The following is a 17638-nucleotide window of genomic DNA, read 5'->3' as shown; positions in this document are numbered from 1 at the left end:
TCTATAGGAAAATATCAAAACTTACAGCCATTGAAAAAGGAGAGAGGGAGAGAGAGAGAGAATGAATAGTGGAGCAGAGTAAGATCTAAGAGAAACGTGAGACATAACCAAACAGCCTCAGGTACAACTGGAGCTCCAAGAGGAGAAGAATGAGACAGGAGACAGGTGCAATGAATAAAGAAAGCATGGCCAAGAACTTCCCAAATCTAATAAAAAAAATCAAGCCACAAATTTAAGAAACTCCTAAGCAGAATAAATACCAAAAAACCCCACAGAAACCCACACGGAAGCACCTTGCAATAAAACTGCTGAAAGCAGGAAGAAACACAACGGGACGGGGCTCCCCAGGGCTCACACGGGCCTGTACCTTGGGAAAAGAAGGTGCACAGTGGCTTTGATGAAGCAAATCTTCCACTGGCAAATGGGCCCGGTGGGAAAAAACAGACCATCCCTAGGCTTGGGAAGAATTAAAGTGCAGTCACATACCCATTTAGTGCACAACATTAGCTAAGTATTTCTAATCAGATAACCTGCTCAGATCATCTGGGATCCACAGGGAAGCCCGCAGTATGCATTACTGGAGTGAGTCAGGCCCCTTCCATCAGGGCCGGGCCTTTCCATCGGGGCCGGGCTTTTAATGCAAGATCAGGAGGGGTCAGACTCACCGGGGCGGCAGGACAGGCACACCCAGCGCTTCTCCACCTTTAATGGTCTGGTTGTGGAGTCCAGTTGACATGGGCCTTGTCCTGATCAATGCACACTTTGGCCAGAAGCTCGATGGTATCTAATGTAATAGCAGTAATTCTGCTCCATCCTATTAGTGCTGTCTGCACAGACTGCCCTGCCTTCAAACCCATCTGCTGTTAGGATAGCATCCAATGTTTATTTCCATTAGTTTCGCCATTGTTGGTAACAATAAAAATCAGGAGACAGTTGCAAACTAATGATTTAGGAGCAGAGTAAAGCTGAGATCGACCTTGGCCCCTTTCCATCCACTGTGAAGATGCCTGGTAGTTGGCCATAAATTTAAATTACGGCAAAAGGATAACATAAGTTATTCCTCTGATGGCTAATTTTATCAGCTAAATAGGCTTGTCATTAAAGCTATCGGCTGTTTTACAAATCACTTCCCATCTTAAAAAAAAATTTCACTTCCCACAGTGGAGATCCTGAATAATCCAGGTAACAAAGGCTATTGTGCTGAGCCGGGGACTTGTGGCCTCTGTAGGAAAAGAAGGAGCTCTCTGGAACGAGCCAGCCTCAAGCCCCATCCCTGGAGCCAGCATGGAACCACGGCTCTATTCCTGCTATTCCTGCCCTTTGGCCCCTTTTCGGAGCTGCTAGCCCAGCCTCAAAGGCGAGGGACCTACACAGAGCCATTGGCATTCTCTCACGGGTCCAGAAAACCAGCAGGCAATGGGATCCAGTGACAGCCCTGGATGGGGAGATGGGCCCTGGCTCCCAATCAGACCACCCACCACCTCCTACGTCTGCTCTGGCTCTTCCACATGAAAGACAGTGAAGGGGATGGAGGGAGGGGCATGACAGCTTCCTCTCCCCACATCTTCCTCCAGCAGAAATGCCTGCAGTTTGCAGGGTCAAGATTATCATCTTGTTTCTTCAGGAAACAGGCCAGGGAGACAGGGCATTCCTCCAGGAAGGACTTTGGTAAGTGTGGCTGTGCCGCCTGCTGTATTGGAACCGGGGAAAGGGTAGGGAATGTTGTGAGCCCATTGGCCTTGTTTTATGGGTTGGGTGACTGTGCAGGCGATGTTTTCTTCTTGGGCGCAAAGACCACTTCTGACAGCATCTGGTGCCCCTAGTTGGTACTGTGTAACTGACTCTTGCCAAAAAAACAGGGGCAGAGCAATGTCACCATTTTCAGTCCTGGCCAATAAAAACCTGCTGTGCCCAATTCCCCAGCCTCATTTTCCTATCCACTGACTGGAGAAGACTCAGAGGACTTGGAGGAAGAAGGATCGGCTGGGCTTGGTGGCTCCCACCTGTAATTCCAGCACTTTGGGAGGCCGAGGTGGGCAGATCACTTGAGGTCAGGAGTTCGAGACCAGCCTGGCCAATATGGTGAAATCTCGTCTCTACTAAAAATACAAAAATTAGCCAGGCGTCGTGGCACATGCCTGTAATCCCAGCTACTCGGGAGGCTGAGGCAGGAGAATTGCTTGAACCCGGGAGGCAGAGGTTGCAGTGAGCCGAGATCATGTCACTACACTCCAGCCTGGGTCACAAAACGATACTCCATCTTGAAAAAAAAAAAAAAAAGTCACAAAATGGGAGCAGCCTGGAGGCCTGAGTGATTTGTGTGGAACGGAGGGTCCCTCCCCCACGCTGACCCATTGCAACCTGCATTGGACTATGATGAGAGTGACAAATGTACTCCTCCTATGTTAGGACACAGGTTTCTGGATTTGCCAGATGCAACAACTGGTATTACTCACCCTAACTATCAGTGACTCAGGCAGACTCCTCTTTCTGGTGCAGGGAAATGGACATTGAAGCCCTGGGTTCCTTTCTTAGCCCCTCCATGAAAAACTGCAGGATCTGGGCAAAGAACAGCCTCTCTGAACCTCAGTTTTTCCATGTGAAGGGATTAATAGTACCCAGCCTGCCAACTTTCACCATCAAGGGAAAAATGAGCTAAAACATGACAGTGCATTTGTGAATGAGCAACCATCATACAGATACATTTAGTAGCATTTTATTCTCTTTTCTTTTTTTTTTTGTGTGACTGAGTCTCGCTCTGTCACCCAGGCTGGAGTGCAGTGGCATGATCTCAGCTCACTGCAAGCTCCACCTCCCAGGTTCATGCCATTCTCCTGCCTCAGCCTCCCAAGTAGCTGGGACTACAGGTAACCGCCACCACACCTGGCTAACTTTTTGTATTTTTTTTTAGTAGAGACGAGGTTTCACCATGTTAGCCAGGATGGTCTCCATCTCCTGACCTGCCCGCCTCAGCCTCCCAAAGTGCTGGGATTACAGGTGTGAGCCACCGCACCCGCCTGGTCTTTTTTTTTTTTTTTTTTTAACCCTTACTGAGAGCCTCCAGTGGACCAGATTTAATTTGATGCATATGGCATCCACATAATGTAGGCCTTGTTACTGCCAGTTTTCCCAATGAGAAGCTGAGGCTCAGGGGTTAAAAGGGAGACGACTGGTCACTGGTGGAGCTGAGGTTTGAATCTGGCTTGCTGGCTCCCTGAATAAGAGGATTCTTTCCACTTCTCCAAACTCCCTGACAAGGGACTCACCTTTCCCAAGGTCTAAGGATGTCCTAAGGGGCTCACAGGTCCCACTGGTCTCCTTGGAGGCTGGACTTTGAGTCACCCCAGATTGAGCCTCATCCCTCAATATTTTGCCAATGATCTCAGGGTGAATTGTGCTGAGGAAGGACAGCTTCAGAGAAGAGAAACTAACTTCCACAGTGGGCCAGGTTAAACCATACTATTTTGTACCAAAAGCTGTTACCAGGCTTAAAGGGGAAAGAGAAACTTCAGAATGTGTTTCGGAACTAGAGTGAGATCCGCGCATGGAGGTACATAAAAATCTCAGAGGTGGTTTTGTGAGATGGGTCAGAAGAGTATATTGCTGCATTGATTTAACCACTGCATCTAAAATGGCTTTGGTTTCTGAAGCAGCCAGGACAGAAAGACAGACCAGGCATCCACACCGTCTCTCTGAAGGGCAGCCTCTAGCATCGCGACTTTGGAATCCATCTGTGTACCAGCAAGCCTAACTCATAATGAAATTCTGACCAGGATCCACCCCTCACCAAAAAATAAAAAAATTAAAGAATGAAAAAGAACTTCCACCTAAGGAATTGCTGAATTCAGGGGTCAGAGGCCATGTGCTTCTATCACAGCAGTGGGGAGTCTGGAAGGGACTGCAGAAGGCATGGCCAGGGCTTTGGAATGGTATGACTGACCAGCAGAGAGTCCTCCTTCCATCCCGGGATGCTCTAGGCACCCCTCCCCAGGTAGGGATCTGTTAAGGATGGGGTGTGCCCACAACCCGAAGAGATCAAAGGAATGAGGGAAGTAGTGAAGCCTGTCTCCCTGTCAAAGCCAGAGGGCCAGTGCAATCCAGGAGGGAAGGCACTGGAATGAGCGACAAGAGACCTGTTTTCGTCCTGGCCTCATAACGGCTGTGCCATGTTGGGCTCACCCATCCCCTTCTCTGAGCCTCAGATGCCCCATGTGCCAAATCCTGGATTGGGCCAGCTGCCCTCCCAGGGGCCTTTCATCTGTTATACAAGGTGGTTCTGGAGCACCCTGGGTGTGGGCCTGTGGCAAGAAATGAGCACCTTGGGTGTGGGCCTGTGGCAAGAAATGTAGCACAGAAGATGAAATGAATCAGATATTCATGCAAGAAACTGGCCAACAGGCTCACCTGAGAGTCTCCACAGGGTCACGGTAAGAAGCAATGTAATCTTTCTTAAAAAGTTAAGATGGGCTGGGTGCGGTGGCTCATACCTGTAATTGCAGCACTTTCGGAGGGTGAGGGGGGTGGATTACTTGAGGTCAGGAGTTCGAGACCAGCCTGGCCAACATGGTGAAACCCTGTCTCTACTAAAGATACAAAAATTGGCCAGGCGTGGTGGCAGGCGCCTGTAATCCCAGCTACCTGGGAGACTGAGGCAGGAGAATCTCTTGAACCCGAGAGGCGGAGGTTGCAGTGAGCTGAGATCGCGCCACAGCACTCCAGCCTGGGCGACAGAGTGAGACTCTGTTTCAAAAAAAAAAAAAAAAAAAGAAAGTTAAGATGAAGAAACAGAGAGTAACTGTGCAGTAGAAACACCTGACACATGCTGCCCCAGCCAGGTGATCCAGGTAACACCACAGTGAGAAGTCACGCGGCCAGCATGTCCTCTTGATGTGACATGATGAGAATGGCACTTTCCCTCTGCAGTCTTGCTCCCAAAACCCACAACCCCAGGCTTACCCTGGGAAAAACATCAGATGAATCCCAACAGAGGGGCATCCTGTAAAACACCTGGCCAGTGCTCCCCAAAACCCTTCAGGTCATCAGAAACAAAGTCTGAGAAATTGCCACAGCCAGGAGAAGCCTAAGGAGACATGCTGACTGAATGTGGAGCAAATAGAGGACATAAAAGATTAAATACTAAGAAAATCTGAGTACCGTATCAATGTGGGTTTGTGCACTGTAACAAATGATACTAGCGTATGATGTTAATAATGGGTAGCCAGGCACAGGTGATATGGGAAACTCTGCACCTGCTTCACTATTTTTTGGTAAATATAAAACTGTTCTAAAAAATAAAGTTTATTTTTTTAAAAAAGAGCTCGGTGAAGTTGTGGCAAATACTTGTACAAACAAATCCCAGCAAGAGAGCAAGGGAGTGCAAAGTGTTTTTTTTGTTTTTTTTTTTTAAGAGACAGAGTCTTGCTCTGTGGCCCAGGCTGGAGTGCAGTGGCGTCATTACAGCTCACTGCAGCCTCAAGCTTCTGGCCTCAAGTAGTCCTCCTGCCTCAGCCTTCCAAAGCACTGGGATTACAGGTGTGAGCCATTGCACCAGGCCAGGTGTTGTATTTAAACTTGGACCCTAACACATTTCATTGGTAAATGTCAATTTTTCAGGCAGCATACGTGAATTCAGTTTGGAAATAGCTTCATTATACTCTGAGAATTCCAGCAAGGAGAGAGAAAGAGTTTATCACAAAGAATACTAGACTGTCCTGGAATGGGGTTGGGGGTGCCATTGAGACCGCTGAGGGGAGCCAGGTCTGTGCCTGCAGTATAAGATACCCCATGCATAATCTGATCAATGTTTTCACCGAGTGCTAAGAGGTACCATAAGTAGGAAAAAGGAAGCTGAACATGATGGGCTGGAAAAGAACAGTGTTCACAGTTAGGACGCCTGGTTCTATGCCCCCTGGACTAGCTGTGTGCCGCCTGGGCGAGCCGCCACCACTCAGTTTTCTTATTTGTAAAATGGGTGTGTGGGGCAGGTGTGGTGGGGCTGGTGGACTCCCATTAGTTGCTACCCATCACATGTCAGGCTTTAGGTCACGTGATCTCATCACCATCCTTCAAGGATTCTATTACTACACACATTTTTCAGATTAGGAAAACCAAGGCCTATAGATGTCCCATTAATGCCCAAAGCCACAAGGCCAGTAATTGTTCTAAAGAGAGACATACCTGGGTTCAAAGCCAGCTCGAAGTCTATTTAGAACCAAGTCTATTCTCAATCATTCCACGGGCTGCTGTCTCCAAAGGTCTAGCCATCCCTGACATTCCAGGGCCCGCGGTCTCATTTCCTCCAGAGTATCTGTTACCCAGTCAAGTCTGAAACCAGGCCTGAAAATACAGCGTGAGCGAGGTGTCTGTCTGCTTCGCTCTGTGGAGCGGGCACCACAGACTCCAGGAGAGCAGCCCTCCTGGTCCCTCTGGCCAGGCAGCCCCCTACTGTCCCTGGCGGCCCCGCTGGGAGTCCAGCCTGTCTGGCCCTTTCTGCTGTCTTAACTAAGATGACAGGGTTCAGGTGTTTTTTAAATTAAAATGGTTTGTTTCTGTTCATCTCTTTTCCAGATGTCACTACCTGGAGGGAATCTGTCTTTATTTATTGGTTCTTTCCTGTGCAGAATGCAAGGGAGTTTCCCTCTGGCTGAGATCCCCGGGAAGGAGGCCACATGTGGAGAGTGACTTGAATCAGGACGGCAGCAACCTGGGGTCCCCGGGGGGCTCTGGACAGAGGTCATGGTGGAAACCCTGGGAGGTGGGGTTGCTGTTAGGATTTTCTCCTGGCCACGTGGCACATGTGTGGCTGAGGTGAGGTGTGTGGCAGGGTCAGCGCGTTCCCAGTGGGGCTGGGAGGCTGCGAATTTATGAGGGGCAGATGCAGCCCTATGTCCATGTCTTTCACGTTGCCAACTGCCGTGAAGTAGAGCATTTGTTTTCCTATTTGACAGCAGAATGAGAACTGCCTGATCGGCTTCCAGCCGCTTTCTGGATGACACCCTGCGCTTTCCTTTCCCCACTTCCCTGCAGCCCCCTCTGCCTAAAGCCAAGCTTCTCTCACCTTCTTCTCCAGCCTCTGTCCCCAGTCTTCCTATCTCCACCCTGCCCTCTCCATCCAGCCTCCAACAGCAGCCAGAAGGCTCCATCAACAACTCACATCTGAGCAGATCCCCCAGTCCCGCTTTTAATTCTCCAGGCTTCCTCTGTCCCAGCAGGATAAAGCCCAAACTCTCTGGTCAGCCACAGAGCCCCTTCCCAAGCCTGTCCCCAATTCTCCTGCTGCCTCGCTCTGCTCACCCTCTACATGGCCCACTGTACCCACTCCCACACCCCACGCTATTCCCTCCGCCTTCTCCCCGGGGCCCTGCTCCACATCAGCGTCTCTGGAAAGCCTTCCCCACCCTAGCCTGCAGAGCCGGGGACGTGCCTGTGTGATGCAGGCATTGCACCAGATTTCCACTGCCTATTTATGGGCTGCTAAACCCCCTGAGTCACCCAGAGCCCCGTGAGGACAACGGCCACACCCTGTCCTGAGTGGCATCTGCATGCCCGGCACAAGCCCAGCACAGAGCAGCTCTGGACGGTGCTGGCTGACCACGCGATATGGCGAGAGAATGAATGAAGCTGATGCCAGCTCCTCAGGGTGGGAATGCTTCTCTTCCTAGTCTAGGATTCCATAGACTGCCCTGCTCTCAGGACACCTTGGACAACATGCCCCTGAAGGCCGTGTCCCCTGATGACCCCTCTTGTCATGCACAGGCATTCTGTGCAAAACGAAAGGTCATAGTGTCCCCAAAGCATATAAAAAGATTGGTTTCTTGACAGGCATTCCGAGGAGATGATTCTGAAGACAGTGTGTGTGTATTCCTGTGGGGACATTTCCCAGGATCACTTTGTAGTGACATTCCACAGACGTGTCCCCCACCCCAAAACTATGAGAGGTTGGGGTTGGTCAGGGAGCCAAGAGGTACACTGAATATGCATTTACCAAGACCTGCAACACACACTGAATATGCATTTACCAAGACCTGCAACGCGCGGAGTGCTGGCTGGGGCTGGGGCATGGATGTGAGTTGGACAAGGCTTGCCTTCAGGGGGCATCCATTTCAGTGGGAAGAGCTGCCCCAGGTATAAAGGAGCACTGACCATGGCAGTGAGTGCCCAGTGCCCTGTGAATGCAGACAAGTGAGGACAGCTGTGGGGGTGGGGGAGGGGGTGCAGAGACTGCTGACGGGGGGAACACGCTCTGTAGAGAGGCCAGGACTTGAATTAGACAGACAAAGCTTGCAAGGGGCGGGGATTTAGGCAAGGGGCACCATGCAACCAAATCCCAAGAGGTGGCATGGCACAGGGCTTGTCAAAATGACAGGTGACTCCACTTGGCACAATCAGGGTGTTTATGCACCAGACGCATGAGACAGGAGGTTGATGGGACGGGCGGACACATAATGGCCCATACGCCAGGTTAGACCTCAGCCCTGAGACCCCCTTGGAGACTGCCTGGGCACCCAGCAATGGGGGAGGAAGAGGGATCCCAGGGGTGCCCATCCTTACTGCACTGCAAGCCAGAAGGACTCAGTGCCCATGTCAATATGAGGCCACGGGCATTCCTCCACTTTCACTGGCAGGACATGGGCTGGAAGACAGCCCGAGAAGAACTCGCCTGGCCCTGGGCACGGAGAGCCATAGGCTTGGTGTCTCTGGCTTGTGTAGTTGGGGGCAGTGGCCCTGTCCCCTCCCCAGAATCCATGGGGCAGAATGGGAATGACCATGCATGTCATTTGGCCCATCCCCCACATTCCCACCACCTTGCCAGTCCCCTCAGTAGCATTCCCACCTTACAGCCTGGGACCAGACTCTTCCCCGCACCCAGAGCTGCGCTTCTACAGAGCTCTCAGCCTTGCTGTGGGTTCCAGCAGCCACCCCCTCCTGAGCACCCCAATCCCCTTCCTCTGAACTCCTCTGTCCCACTCCCATGGGAGCAGCCACCCTATTTTACAGAGGAAGGAACTGAGGGCAGAGGGGTGGCCTGACTTGGCTGGAGTCTGGAGGGGTGGGAGCCGCAGGGCTAGGCCTTGAATGCAGGTCTCTGGATGCCCAACAGGGTGCTCCTGGCCCAGCTGCCAGTCCCCCTTGCCTCTGTTGAGCCCATCCTTGCAGGGCCCACCACCTGCCTCTCCGAGTCTTCATCACGGCTCCTGGAGGGTGGAGAGCACCGCTAGCACCTTTCTGGGGCTCTGGGCGTCCTGCATGGCAATGGACATACTATGGTGCCCAGCAACCCTCAGCAGACAGAATTAGCCGCTGGCTTAAGAGACCAACCATGTCTCCGAGAAGATGCTGATGAACTGAGGGGGCAACCTGGCAGGCTCAGGTTGGGGAGCTGAAGAGTCACCGTGCTGCAGTGGAAAGAACCCTGGCCTGGGAGTCAGGGTTGAGTCTATGCCTAGCTGGGCTGTACATCAGCGACCCTGGAGATGTGCCCCCTTCTCTGGGCTTCAGGTTCCCCATGAGTCCAACAAGGGGCTGGAGGAACTCCCTGACCTCTGGTGCCCCTGCAGCTCTAGCAACCCGTGGCTTTAGGCACTACCAGTGTCCCCAGCAAGACCATGGACAGAGCCGAAAGTGGCGGTGCATTACCCCTTGCTCCTGACAGATCTGCGTCAGCCTCTCCAGCTGCTCGTCTTGGATGACCTTGGCCTTCTCATACTGCTGGATGACCATCTCCATCTCCAGCTTCACTGGCAGGACGTAGGCTGGAAAGACAGAGACAGCACTGTAAAGAATTCAGCAGTGGCAGGGCTTGGGCTGGGGAAGGGCTGACCCAGCATTTAGCCAGCAGCAGGTTCGAGGCCCTGGGCCAGTTCTGTGGATCTAGAGGGAGAAATGTCCAGGTACCCGACAGCATCCAGAAAGTACAGAGGGCTACAACCTTTACTCATAGTGGCCAGGGTAGTTGTTTTCCTGTTTTCCATAGTGCTAGAACCCATACTTTTGGGCTGTGTGCACAGCTGCCTGGAATAAAGACTATTTTCCAGCCTCCTTTGCAGCTATGGGTGGCCACAAGACCACCCTCTGGACCATAGGATGCTAGTGTAGGTGGCAGGCAGCAGCTGCAGGAGCCATCTTCACAAAGGAGCTGGGGCCAGTGAGGATGGGGCGGCCCTGGAGCCTGCACACACTGGCAGAAAGGAAAACAGTACAACCACTTAGGGAAACGGTTTGTCCGTTTTTCGGAGTGTTAAACAGAGAGCGACCATGTGACCCAGAAATTCCATTCCTAGGAACCTTAGGGGAAGGAAAACATGTGTCCACACAAAAACTCACACATGAGCGTTCATAACAGCATTATTCCTAATAGCCAAAAAGTAGACATAACCCAAATGTTCATCAACTGGTGGATGCATCAGCTGTGGTCTAGCCATGCAGTGGAGCACTACTTGGCAATGAAAAGCGATGCAGTACCACCACCAGCCACAACACAGATAAGCCTCAAACACAGGATGCTAAATGAGAGCGGCCAGACACAGAAAAACCACATGTCGCATGATTCCATTTATATGAAATATAATGGAACAGAACAGGCAACTCCATAGAGATGGAAAGCAGCTCAGTGCTTGCCTAGGGCTGAGGCGGACATGGGAAGTGACTGCTGATGAGTGTGGGCTTTCTCTTTGGAGTGATGAAACCACTCCAGACTTAGATTTTTTGGTGATGGCTGCAGAACTCTATGAAGATACTAAAAACCACTGAATTGTGAACTTTTATTTTATTTTGAGATGGAATCTTGCTGTCACCAAGGCTGGAGTGCAGTGGTGTGATCTTAGCTCACTGCAGCCTCCACCTCCCAAGTTCAAGTGATTCCCCAGCCTCAGCCTCCTGAGCAGCTGGGATTACAGGTGCCCGCCACCACGCCTGGCTAATTTTTGTATTTTTAGTAGAGATGGGATTTTACCACGTTGGCCAGGCTGGTCTCAAACTCCTGACCTCTAATGATCCACCCACCTCAGCCTCCCAAAGTGCTAGAATTACAGGCGTGAGCCCATGCCTGGCTGAATTGTGGACTTTAAATGGGTGGATTTTATGGCATGTGAATTATATTTGGATGAAGATGTTTAAAATAAGAAGGCAGTGGGCCTTCCTTTTGACTCTTTATCTTCTTCCCTTCCTCCTTCTCCTTGGCTAGGATGAGAATGTGATGGCTGGCATGGAAGCAGCCATCTTGGACCATGAGGTGACTTTGAAAAGTAGGCTAAGTGCAGCAGAGCAACAAAACAGAAAAACAGAAGGAGCCTGGGCTTTTGACTACAGGGAGTCAGTGACTGTAGTCAGGGCCATATCTGTCTTGGGCCACCTTCCTACAGACTTTTTTTTTTTTTTTTTGAGAGAGAGTCTCACCCTGTCACCCAGGCTGGAGTGCAGTGACACTATCTCAGCTCACTGCAACCTCTACCTCCCGGGTTCAAGCCATTCTTAATGCCTCAGCCTCCCGAATAGCTGGGAGTACAGGTGTGTGCCACCACACTCAGCTGATTTTTGTATTTTTAGTAGAGACGGGGTTTCACTGTGTTGACCAGGCTGGTCTCAAACTCCTGACCTCAGGTAATCTGCCTGCCTCAGCCTCCCAAAATGCTGGGATTACAGGCATGAGCCACCATGCCTGGCCTGCAGACTTTCACGTGAATGAAATAAGCTTCTTTGTTGTTTAAGATACTGTTATTCTGAGTCTCTGTTACTCAGATGATCCTATTTATAACTGGTATAGTGAGACCCAGAAGAGAAAGCCTGACCTCTGAGGTTGAGGGCCCCATGCTCCAACAGCCAGCAGTAGTCCCATGGACACCTCCCTTGGTGGTTCTGTGGGCTCAGAGTAGCTCTGGGCTCCTGGGAAGTCTCAGTGTCTACTCCTGACTTTGACACAGCCTTTCCCCTCACACTGTTCCCACACCAGCCCTTCCTGACTCTTCAGAAGCCTCGGTCACATGACTCTCTTGTCCCTGATTTATAGAACCCTCCACGTTTCCTCTCTCCCAGTCTCCTTTCCACCTGCAGTCTCTGCACCTCCACATGTTTCCTGGCAGTTGCAGGAACCAGCAGAGAAGAGACACTGGGACTTTTCTGCTTGCTTGCAGACTTGCGGGCTGGCCATGTGTCCCTGAGACCCATCTCCAGGTCCGGAGGCCTGCCGCCGCCTCCTCAGATCTCTGCTGAAGCCAGTTCACACCCAGGGTTATTTCGCAAGAGTAGTAAATTAACGTCCATCTGTTCACCAGCATGTCTCTCTCCTGAGGCTCCCGGTGGCTCCGCGAAGCCTGACGTGTCAGGAAAAGGGCGGGACAGTTGGGAAGAGTGTCACAAAGGGGGCTCTCAAAATCCATTAGTCTGAGGGTGTGCAGCTGTCCACAGCTGGAAGAAAGACCCAGAAGGCGCTGTTCCTACCCTGAGCGGGGTGGATGTTCTCATGGACAGAGCCCAAGAACAGGGCCCTGAGCAGACTGCAGGGAGTGAGCAACCGAAAGAGTGCTGGTGGGTGTCAGGGGTCCTAGGCTCCACTTCTGGTCCTGAGCCTGATTCACCAAGTGACCCTCATCCTTCTTTGCCTCAGTTCCCCCATCTGTCAAATGACGGGGGTGAACCAGGTGATCTCCCAGAGCCTCCCCAGCCTTCCGAAGGCTTCTGAAGTGAGACCCAAACACATTCCAGTTTGATGAAGATTCCCTATTAGGGGACCCCTGACAAGATGTCAGCATCTTTATCAGGACCAAATCCCACAGTGTTCCCAGGGTGGAACACAGGGTGAGGCCCAAGGAGAGGGAGCCCACCCTGAGGATGACAGCTTCTGCCTTGCACCTGCTGGGCAAATGCTGGTGGAATAGTGTCATGGCTACAATTTCTATCATCTGCAATCAAAATTCAGGGCTGGAAAAGACCGTGGCATCTATCCCAGTGGTTTAAAAACTGTGCTCCAGAAGGCCTGGCAGTTCCTTAGAGGTGCCTCAGAGGGCAAGGGAGAAGACAAGGAGGTGGGCTGTGAGGCTCCTCCACTCCAAGTCAACCAAAGCAGCTCCACTTGCAATCTCTTTTGCAGATTGGGTATGATTTTGCTGAAGAAGGCTTTGCTGTCAACCAAACCAAACCAACAAAACATCCTGGGAACCACTGTCTATACAACCTCCTGGTCACGCTAGGGGGACCTCTATTGGAGGCTGACCAGCCCACTGTGAGTGGCTCTGTTCCTTATCTGGCTGATGTGGCGTGGGCCTCTTCTTCCTGTCCTCAGGGACCAAGGACCACCCTCTGGAGCCCAGTAACTTGAGTCTTCCCTCTTCTGTAAGATGACTTCAGTGACCTGCCTGTGTCATCATCCTCTGGGCTACCCCCCACCCCGACTATCCTGCACCATTCTCCAGGGGTGGGTTTTCTGTATCCCAGGTCCTCTGGGCCACATACTCTGGTCTGTCACCACCTTCTGGAAACACAGGAGCCACCCAGGTCAGGGCATAGCTTTCCAGACAAGGGTGGCCCAGTGGGGAGGCAATGATAAAGCAATGACAAAGGAGTGGACCAGATGCTTTCTGTGAATGGAGACCCAGGGCTGGAAAGGCATGTCACTGAAGATGACAGAAGCACAGGCCAAAGGCCAGCCCCTGCCAGCATCTCTCTTCTCTACTTGTTTGCAGGTCAACGGGCTTATGGGCACCCAGCTTGCCCTTGGTGGACTCAAAGGTGAGACAGAGCCTGTAGGGAGCAAGGCCTTGACTAGATGACCTGGATAGAGCCAGTGGTGAGGCTGGAGGCCATCGGGGAGCCAGCAGCAGGTGTGCACTGAGACACTCAGGGTGTAAAAGTCTGCTCCTGGCCGGGCGCGGTGGCTCACGCCTGTAATCCCAGCACTTTGGGAGGCCGAGGTGGGCAGATCATGAGGTCAGGAGATCAAGACCATCCTGGCTAACACGGTGAAACCCCGTCTCTACTAAAAATACAAAAAATTAGCTGGGCGTGGTGGTGGGCACCTGTAGTCCCAGCTACTTGGGAGGCTGAGGCAGGAGAATGGCGTGAACCTGGGAGGCAGAGCTTGCAGTGAGCTGAGAGCACACCACAGCACTCCAGCCTGGGTGACAGAGCGAGACTCCGTCTCAAAAAAAAAAAAAAAAAAAAAGTCTGCTCCTTCCAGAACGACAGGCCCTGCTCTAAGGGCTTTCGCGGAGGCTGGCCCTCCAGGCTCACAGTAAACAGCTGCATGGGAATGAACACATGGCCCCCAAATGGGAGTTGGGAAGTTCAGTGTGTGCATGCAACACCTGGGCAGTGTGCGTGACGGTGAGTGAGCAGGGACAGCTGGCCCCTCTCCCTGCTGACAATTTCACCTTCCACTCTGATGCCAGCAGGGCGTACCCTCATCACACAGTGTCTCCTCTCAGTTGACAGCCCAGTTTCTGGAGCAGCCCCACTGACCACATCCCCCTCGGGCCACTCACCATCAATGACCCTCTTCACCCTCCAGATCCGGAGCATGATGATGAGGCTGATGGCATCCCAGGGGCTCCTGGGTCCATTGGCCACAGTGGACGCCACCATCGGAGCCAAAGATAGGATGATCACAGCCCCGTCAAACACCTGTGAGAGGAGGTGCATTTCAGTGCCCTGGGCCCTGCCGAGTGATTGGGACCAGGGGTCAGTCAGGCAAAGCAGCTGGTGCTGCTCAACTTCTCCAGCAGCCCGGGGCCCCACCAGAAGGCCACCCCATCCCTGGTGGCCCCTCCTGACCCTCCTGAGTCTTTAGGGGCCTCCTCCTCCTAGATGTTCTCCTGAGTGCACTCTGTCCTCCAAGCGACCTCAGCCCATCTCCAGCCCTTAGTTCAGATGGCCTTGGGCTGTCTTGCCCCTTCTCAAGATAAGGCCTGCATTCTGTATCCCAGACCCTGGGCAGAGGCCAAGCTGGATCCCTCCCTGGCAGAGCAGGGGCTGAAGGCAGGCTCAGGGTGTCTCCTTCCACAGGCGGAACAGGAGCCTGGAGCCCACATCTCAGCTCTGTCCAGTGCAGAGTCTCTAACCCTCCAGGGAGGCAGGGCTAGGCAAGAAGGGGGCCCAGACTGCACAATGAAGCCTTGGGCCCCGCCCTTCCATCTGCCTGCTCCAGCCTGGCCGTGTTCTGAGCCATCCATCAGCCAGGCCCACTGTGTCAGATCCCAGCACTGAGCCAAAGAGGTTGAAACCTAGATGGAGAGGTGAGGAAGGAATGGGCAGCAGATCCTGACCATCTTGCCTTGCCTGTGTGCACAACACTGCCAGTGACAGCCAGGCCTCCCTGACCTCGTCCCACCCACCACGCCCCACCCTCGCGGCAGGAAGCAGAAAGGAAACCCAGCCTGAGAAGCACGTTGACAGTTTCCCACTCAGCTTTCCATTTAGGGTAAATGTATTTGTTTTAAAACACATTTCAAAAGCTTTTCAAATTGATTCAAATTGTAAAATTTTGCAGAACTTCAAGGAATTCTGCATTCCTTTTAACATTCTAAAGAAATGTTTTAGAACATTCTTTTGCTGAAAACAGTCTCAGTTCCCCCTCCCTGCCCCACCCAACATGTGCGGCCACAGAGGTCAAGTGGGAGAAGGAGTCAGCCTTTTTGATGGTGTCCACCCTGGGATGGATGGGACATGATGTTTTCCAGCTTCCAGGATGGCTGAGTGAGGGCTTTGGAGGTGGACATTGGTCTTTACCTCTATTTTGTTTTCGATGTAATCCCAGATCCCAAGCACCACAATCCGTAGAACAGTCTGAGGAAAGGAAGTAAGAAACTGATTATTCTCCAGGTCCTCGTCCAGCTGAGAAGATTCCAGAGCTCAGCATTCAGAGTTCTGCTTCCTCATTCAGTAAAAGGAAAAGGTCTCCGCCATCTCCTAAGCATTTCTCAGCCCCTGTGCCCTCTCCACTCCCACTGCCAGTGCCTCACCTCCAGCCTTCGTGGTGGGCGTACCTCCTGCTGGCTCCTCTGCCTGCAGGCTCAGACCCCCCCTTTCTGTGCCATCCCCTGGGCACTCCTGATGCCATCTTCAGTGCTCCCTGTACATACAGAATACACTCCAAATCCCTCGGAAGGATACTTAGGACCCTGCCTGCCTCACCTGTGTCATCTTTTGCCACTCCCATCATGCTGCAAACCACTTATGAATCTTCAAACATACAAGCTCTCTCTCTCATGGCTTTGTCTTTGCATGTGGCAAAAACTGCAGTTGACTCCCTTCTCCACTCCTTGACCCCAAATCTCTTCCCTCCTTCCTGTACAATAACTGAAGCTCCAGCATGGCCACCCAACTAAAGACTACATTTCCCAGCCTTCCTTGCAGCTGGGAGTGGCCATGTGACTACATTCTGGCCAATGGCTAGCAACCAGAAGCACCAAGTACAACTTTTAGGTTGTGCCCTTAAATGAATTAGGCTCTTCCTCCTTCTGTCTTCCCAAGGCCTAGAATTGGGTGCATAAGTGTGATGGTGTGCCGTCTTCAACCAAGGAGGGCCAGGCCGCAAGACAGAAGCCTGCTGGGTCCCCAACAGCCCCAAGCCTTACCTATCCACTTAATGTATTTTTCCATGAGAAAGAGATGGACCTTGCCTTGTTTAAGCCTCTGTGTTTTGGTTTTCTTGTTACAGCAGCTTGGCCTGTGCCTGAGCCAGCAGGGCTTTCCCCTTCCTGTCCTTCTGGCTTAAACGTCACCTCCGTGAAGCTCTTGCAGACTCCCCGGCTCAGCTGGTGCCTCCTTCCTGAGTGTTCCTATGGTCCCTGGGAGTCACCCTCCCACAGCACTTCCTTGTACCTTGTGCTGATTCCCTCCCCATCCCCCAGTGGAGGCTCAAGGAACCTGGTCTGTGTTCTGTCTTTTATCCCTAACACCTGGCATACAGCAGCCACCAGGCAATTATGCACTGTGGACAGATGAACAACGCGTGCATGAATGAATAATTCCTGAATGGTACTGCCTTCAGGAGCGGTTTCCTCACCAAGAGGACATCTTTCTCCAAAGAAGCCTCTTAAATGCTGGTCCCGTAAGATGCCGGTACATTTGTCTGCAGGCTCTTCCTTGAGCCAAGATGACTTTAATTCACAGTGATTCACACCAGATGGTGCCCCTCTCCCTCATGCCTGTAGTATAAGCCTAGCTTTTTGAACTCTGCAAAGCTGCCCGGAGGATCATCACCCACAGCTGTTATGCCACAGAAAGGCTTGGCTGGTAAAATCCAGCTCTTTCTCGTGAAGGACAATCTTGATTTCTGTGAAGGGATGGGAAGGTGAATGCTCATCGGGGACAGTCATGTCTCCTTCTCTGAGTACCGAGAGGAGCACATGGCAGCCCGAAGTCTGCTCCTCTATAACTTCCCGGCGTCTGGGTGGGTGGCCCCATGCTTAACTGCAAGACACCTTGCAGGGGTGGGAAGAGAGCTGGGTTGGGGGGGGCCACAATGTCTTGAGATCATAGCTCAATAATGGGCTGGTTGTGTGGCCTTGGGCCAGTCAAATCCTCTCCCTGGGCCTCAGTTTCTCCTTCTGCCAGAGAGGTGGGTTACATGTTGTAATTCTTCCAATTATTTATGAGAATAATATCTGCTATCTACTATATGTCTGAGTGCCAGACCCTGGGTCAG

At 52.0% G+C, this 17638-nt stretch overlaps 1 protein-coding gene across 6 annotated transcripts in view; it reads right to left on the bottom strand.

Moving 5' to 3' along the window:
- Window positions 1-17638, bottom strand: part of TMEM266 (transmembrane protein 266) — a 150098-nt gene that overhangs the window by 19673 nt on the left and 112787 nt on the right. For all 6 annotated transcript variants that reach the window (XM_015453121.4, XM_073996419.1, XM_005560149.5 and 3 more), the window contains 3 exons: window positions 15718-15774; window positions 14475-14613; window positions 9637-9752 (listed from right to left, as the gene is read on the bottom strand). In XM_015453121.4, the coding sequence (XP_015308607.1) occupies window positions 9637-9752; window positions 14475-14613; window positions 15718-15774 (312 nt within the window). The remainder of the gene's footprint in view (window positions 1-9636; window positions 9753-14474; window positions 14614-15717; window positions 15775-17638) is intronic.

Source organism: Macaca fascicularis, chromosome 7 (assembly GCF_037993035.2).
Source record: "Macaca fascicularis isolate 582-1 chromosome 7, T2T-MFA8v1.1".
Taxonomy (NCBI): Eukaryota; Metazoa; Chordata; class Mammalia; order Primates; family Cercopithecidae; genus Macaca; species Macaca fascicularis.
Note: the sequence above shows the minus strand (reverse complement) of the source record. Positions and strands in the feature narration are given on the sequence as shown.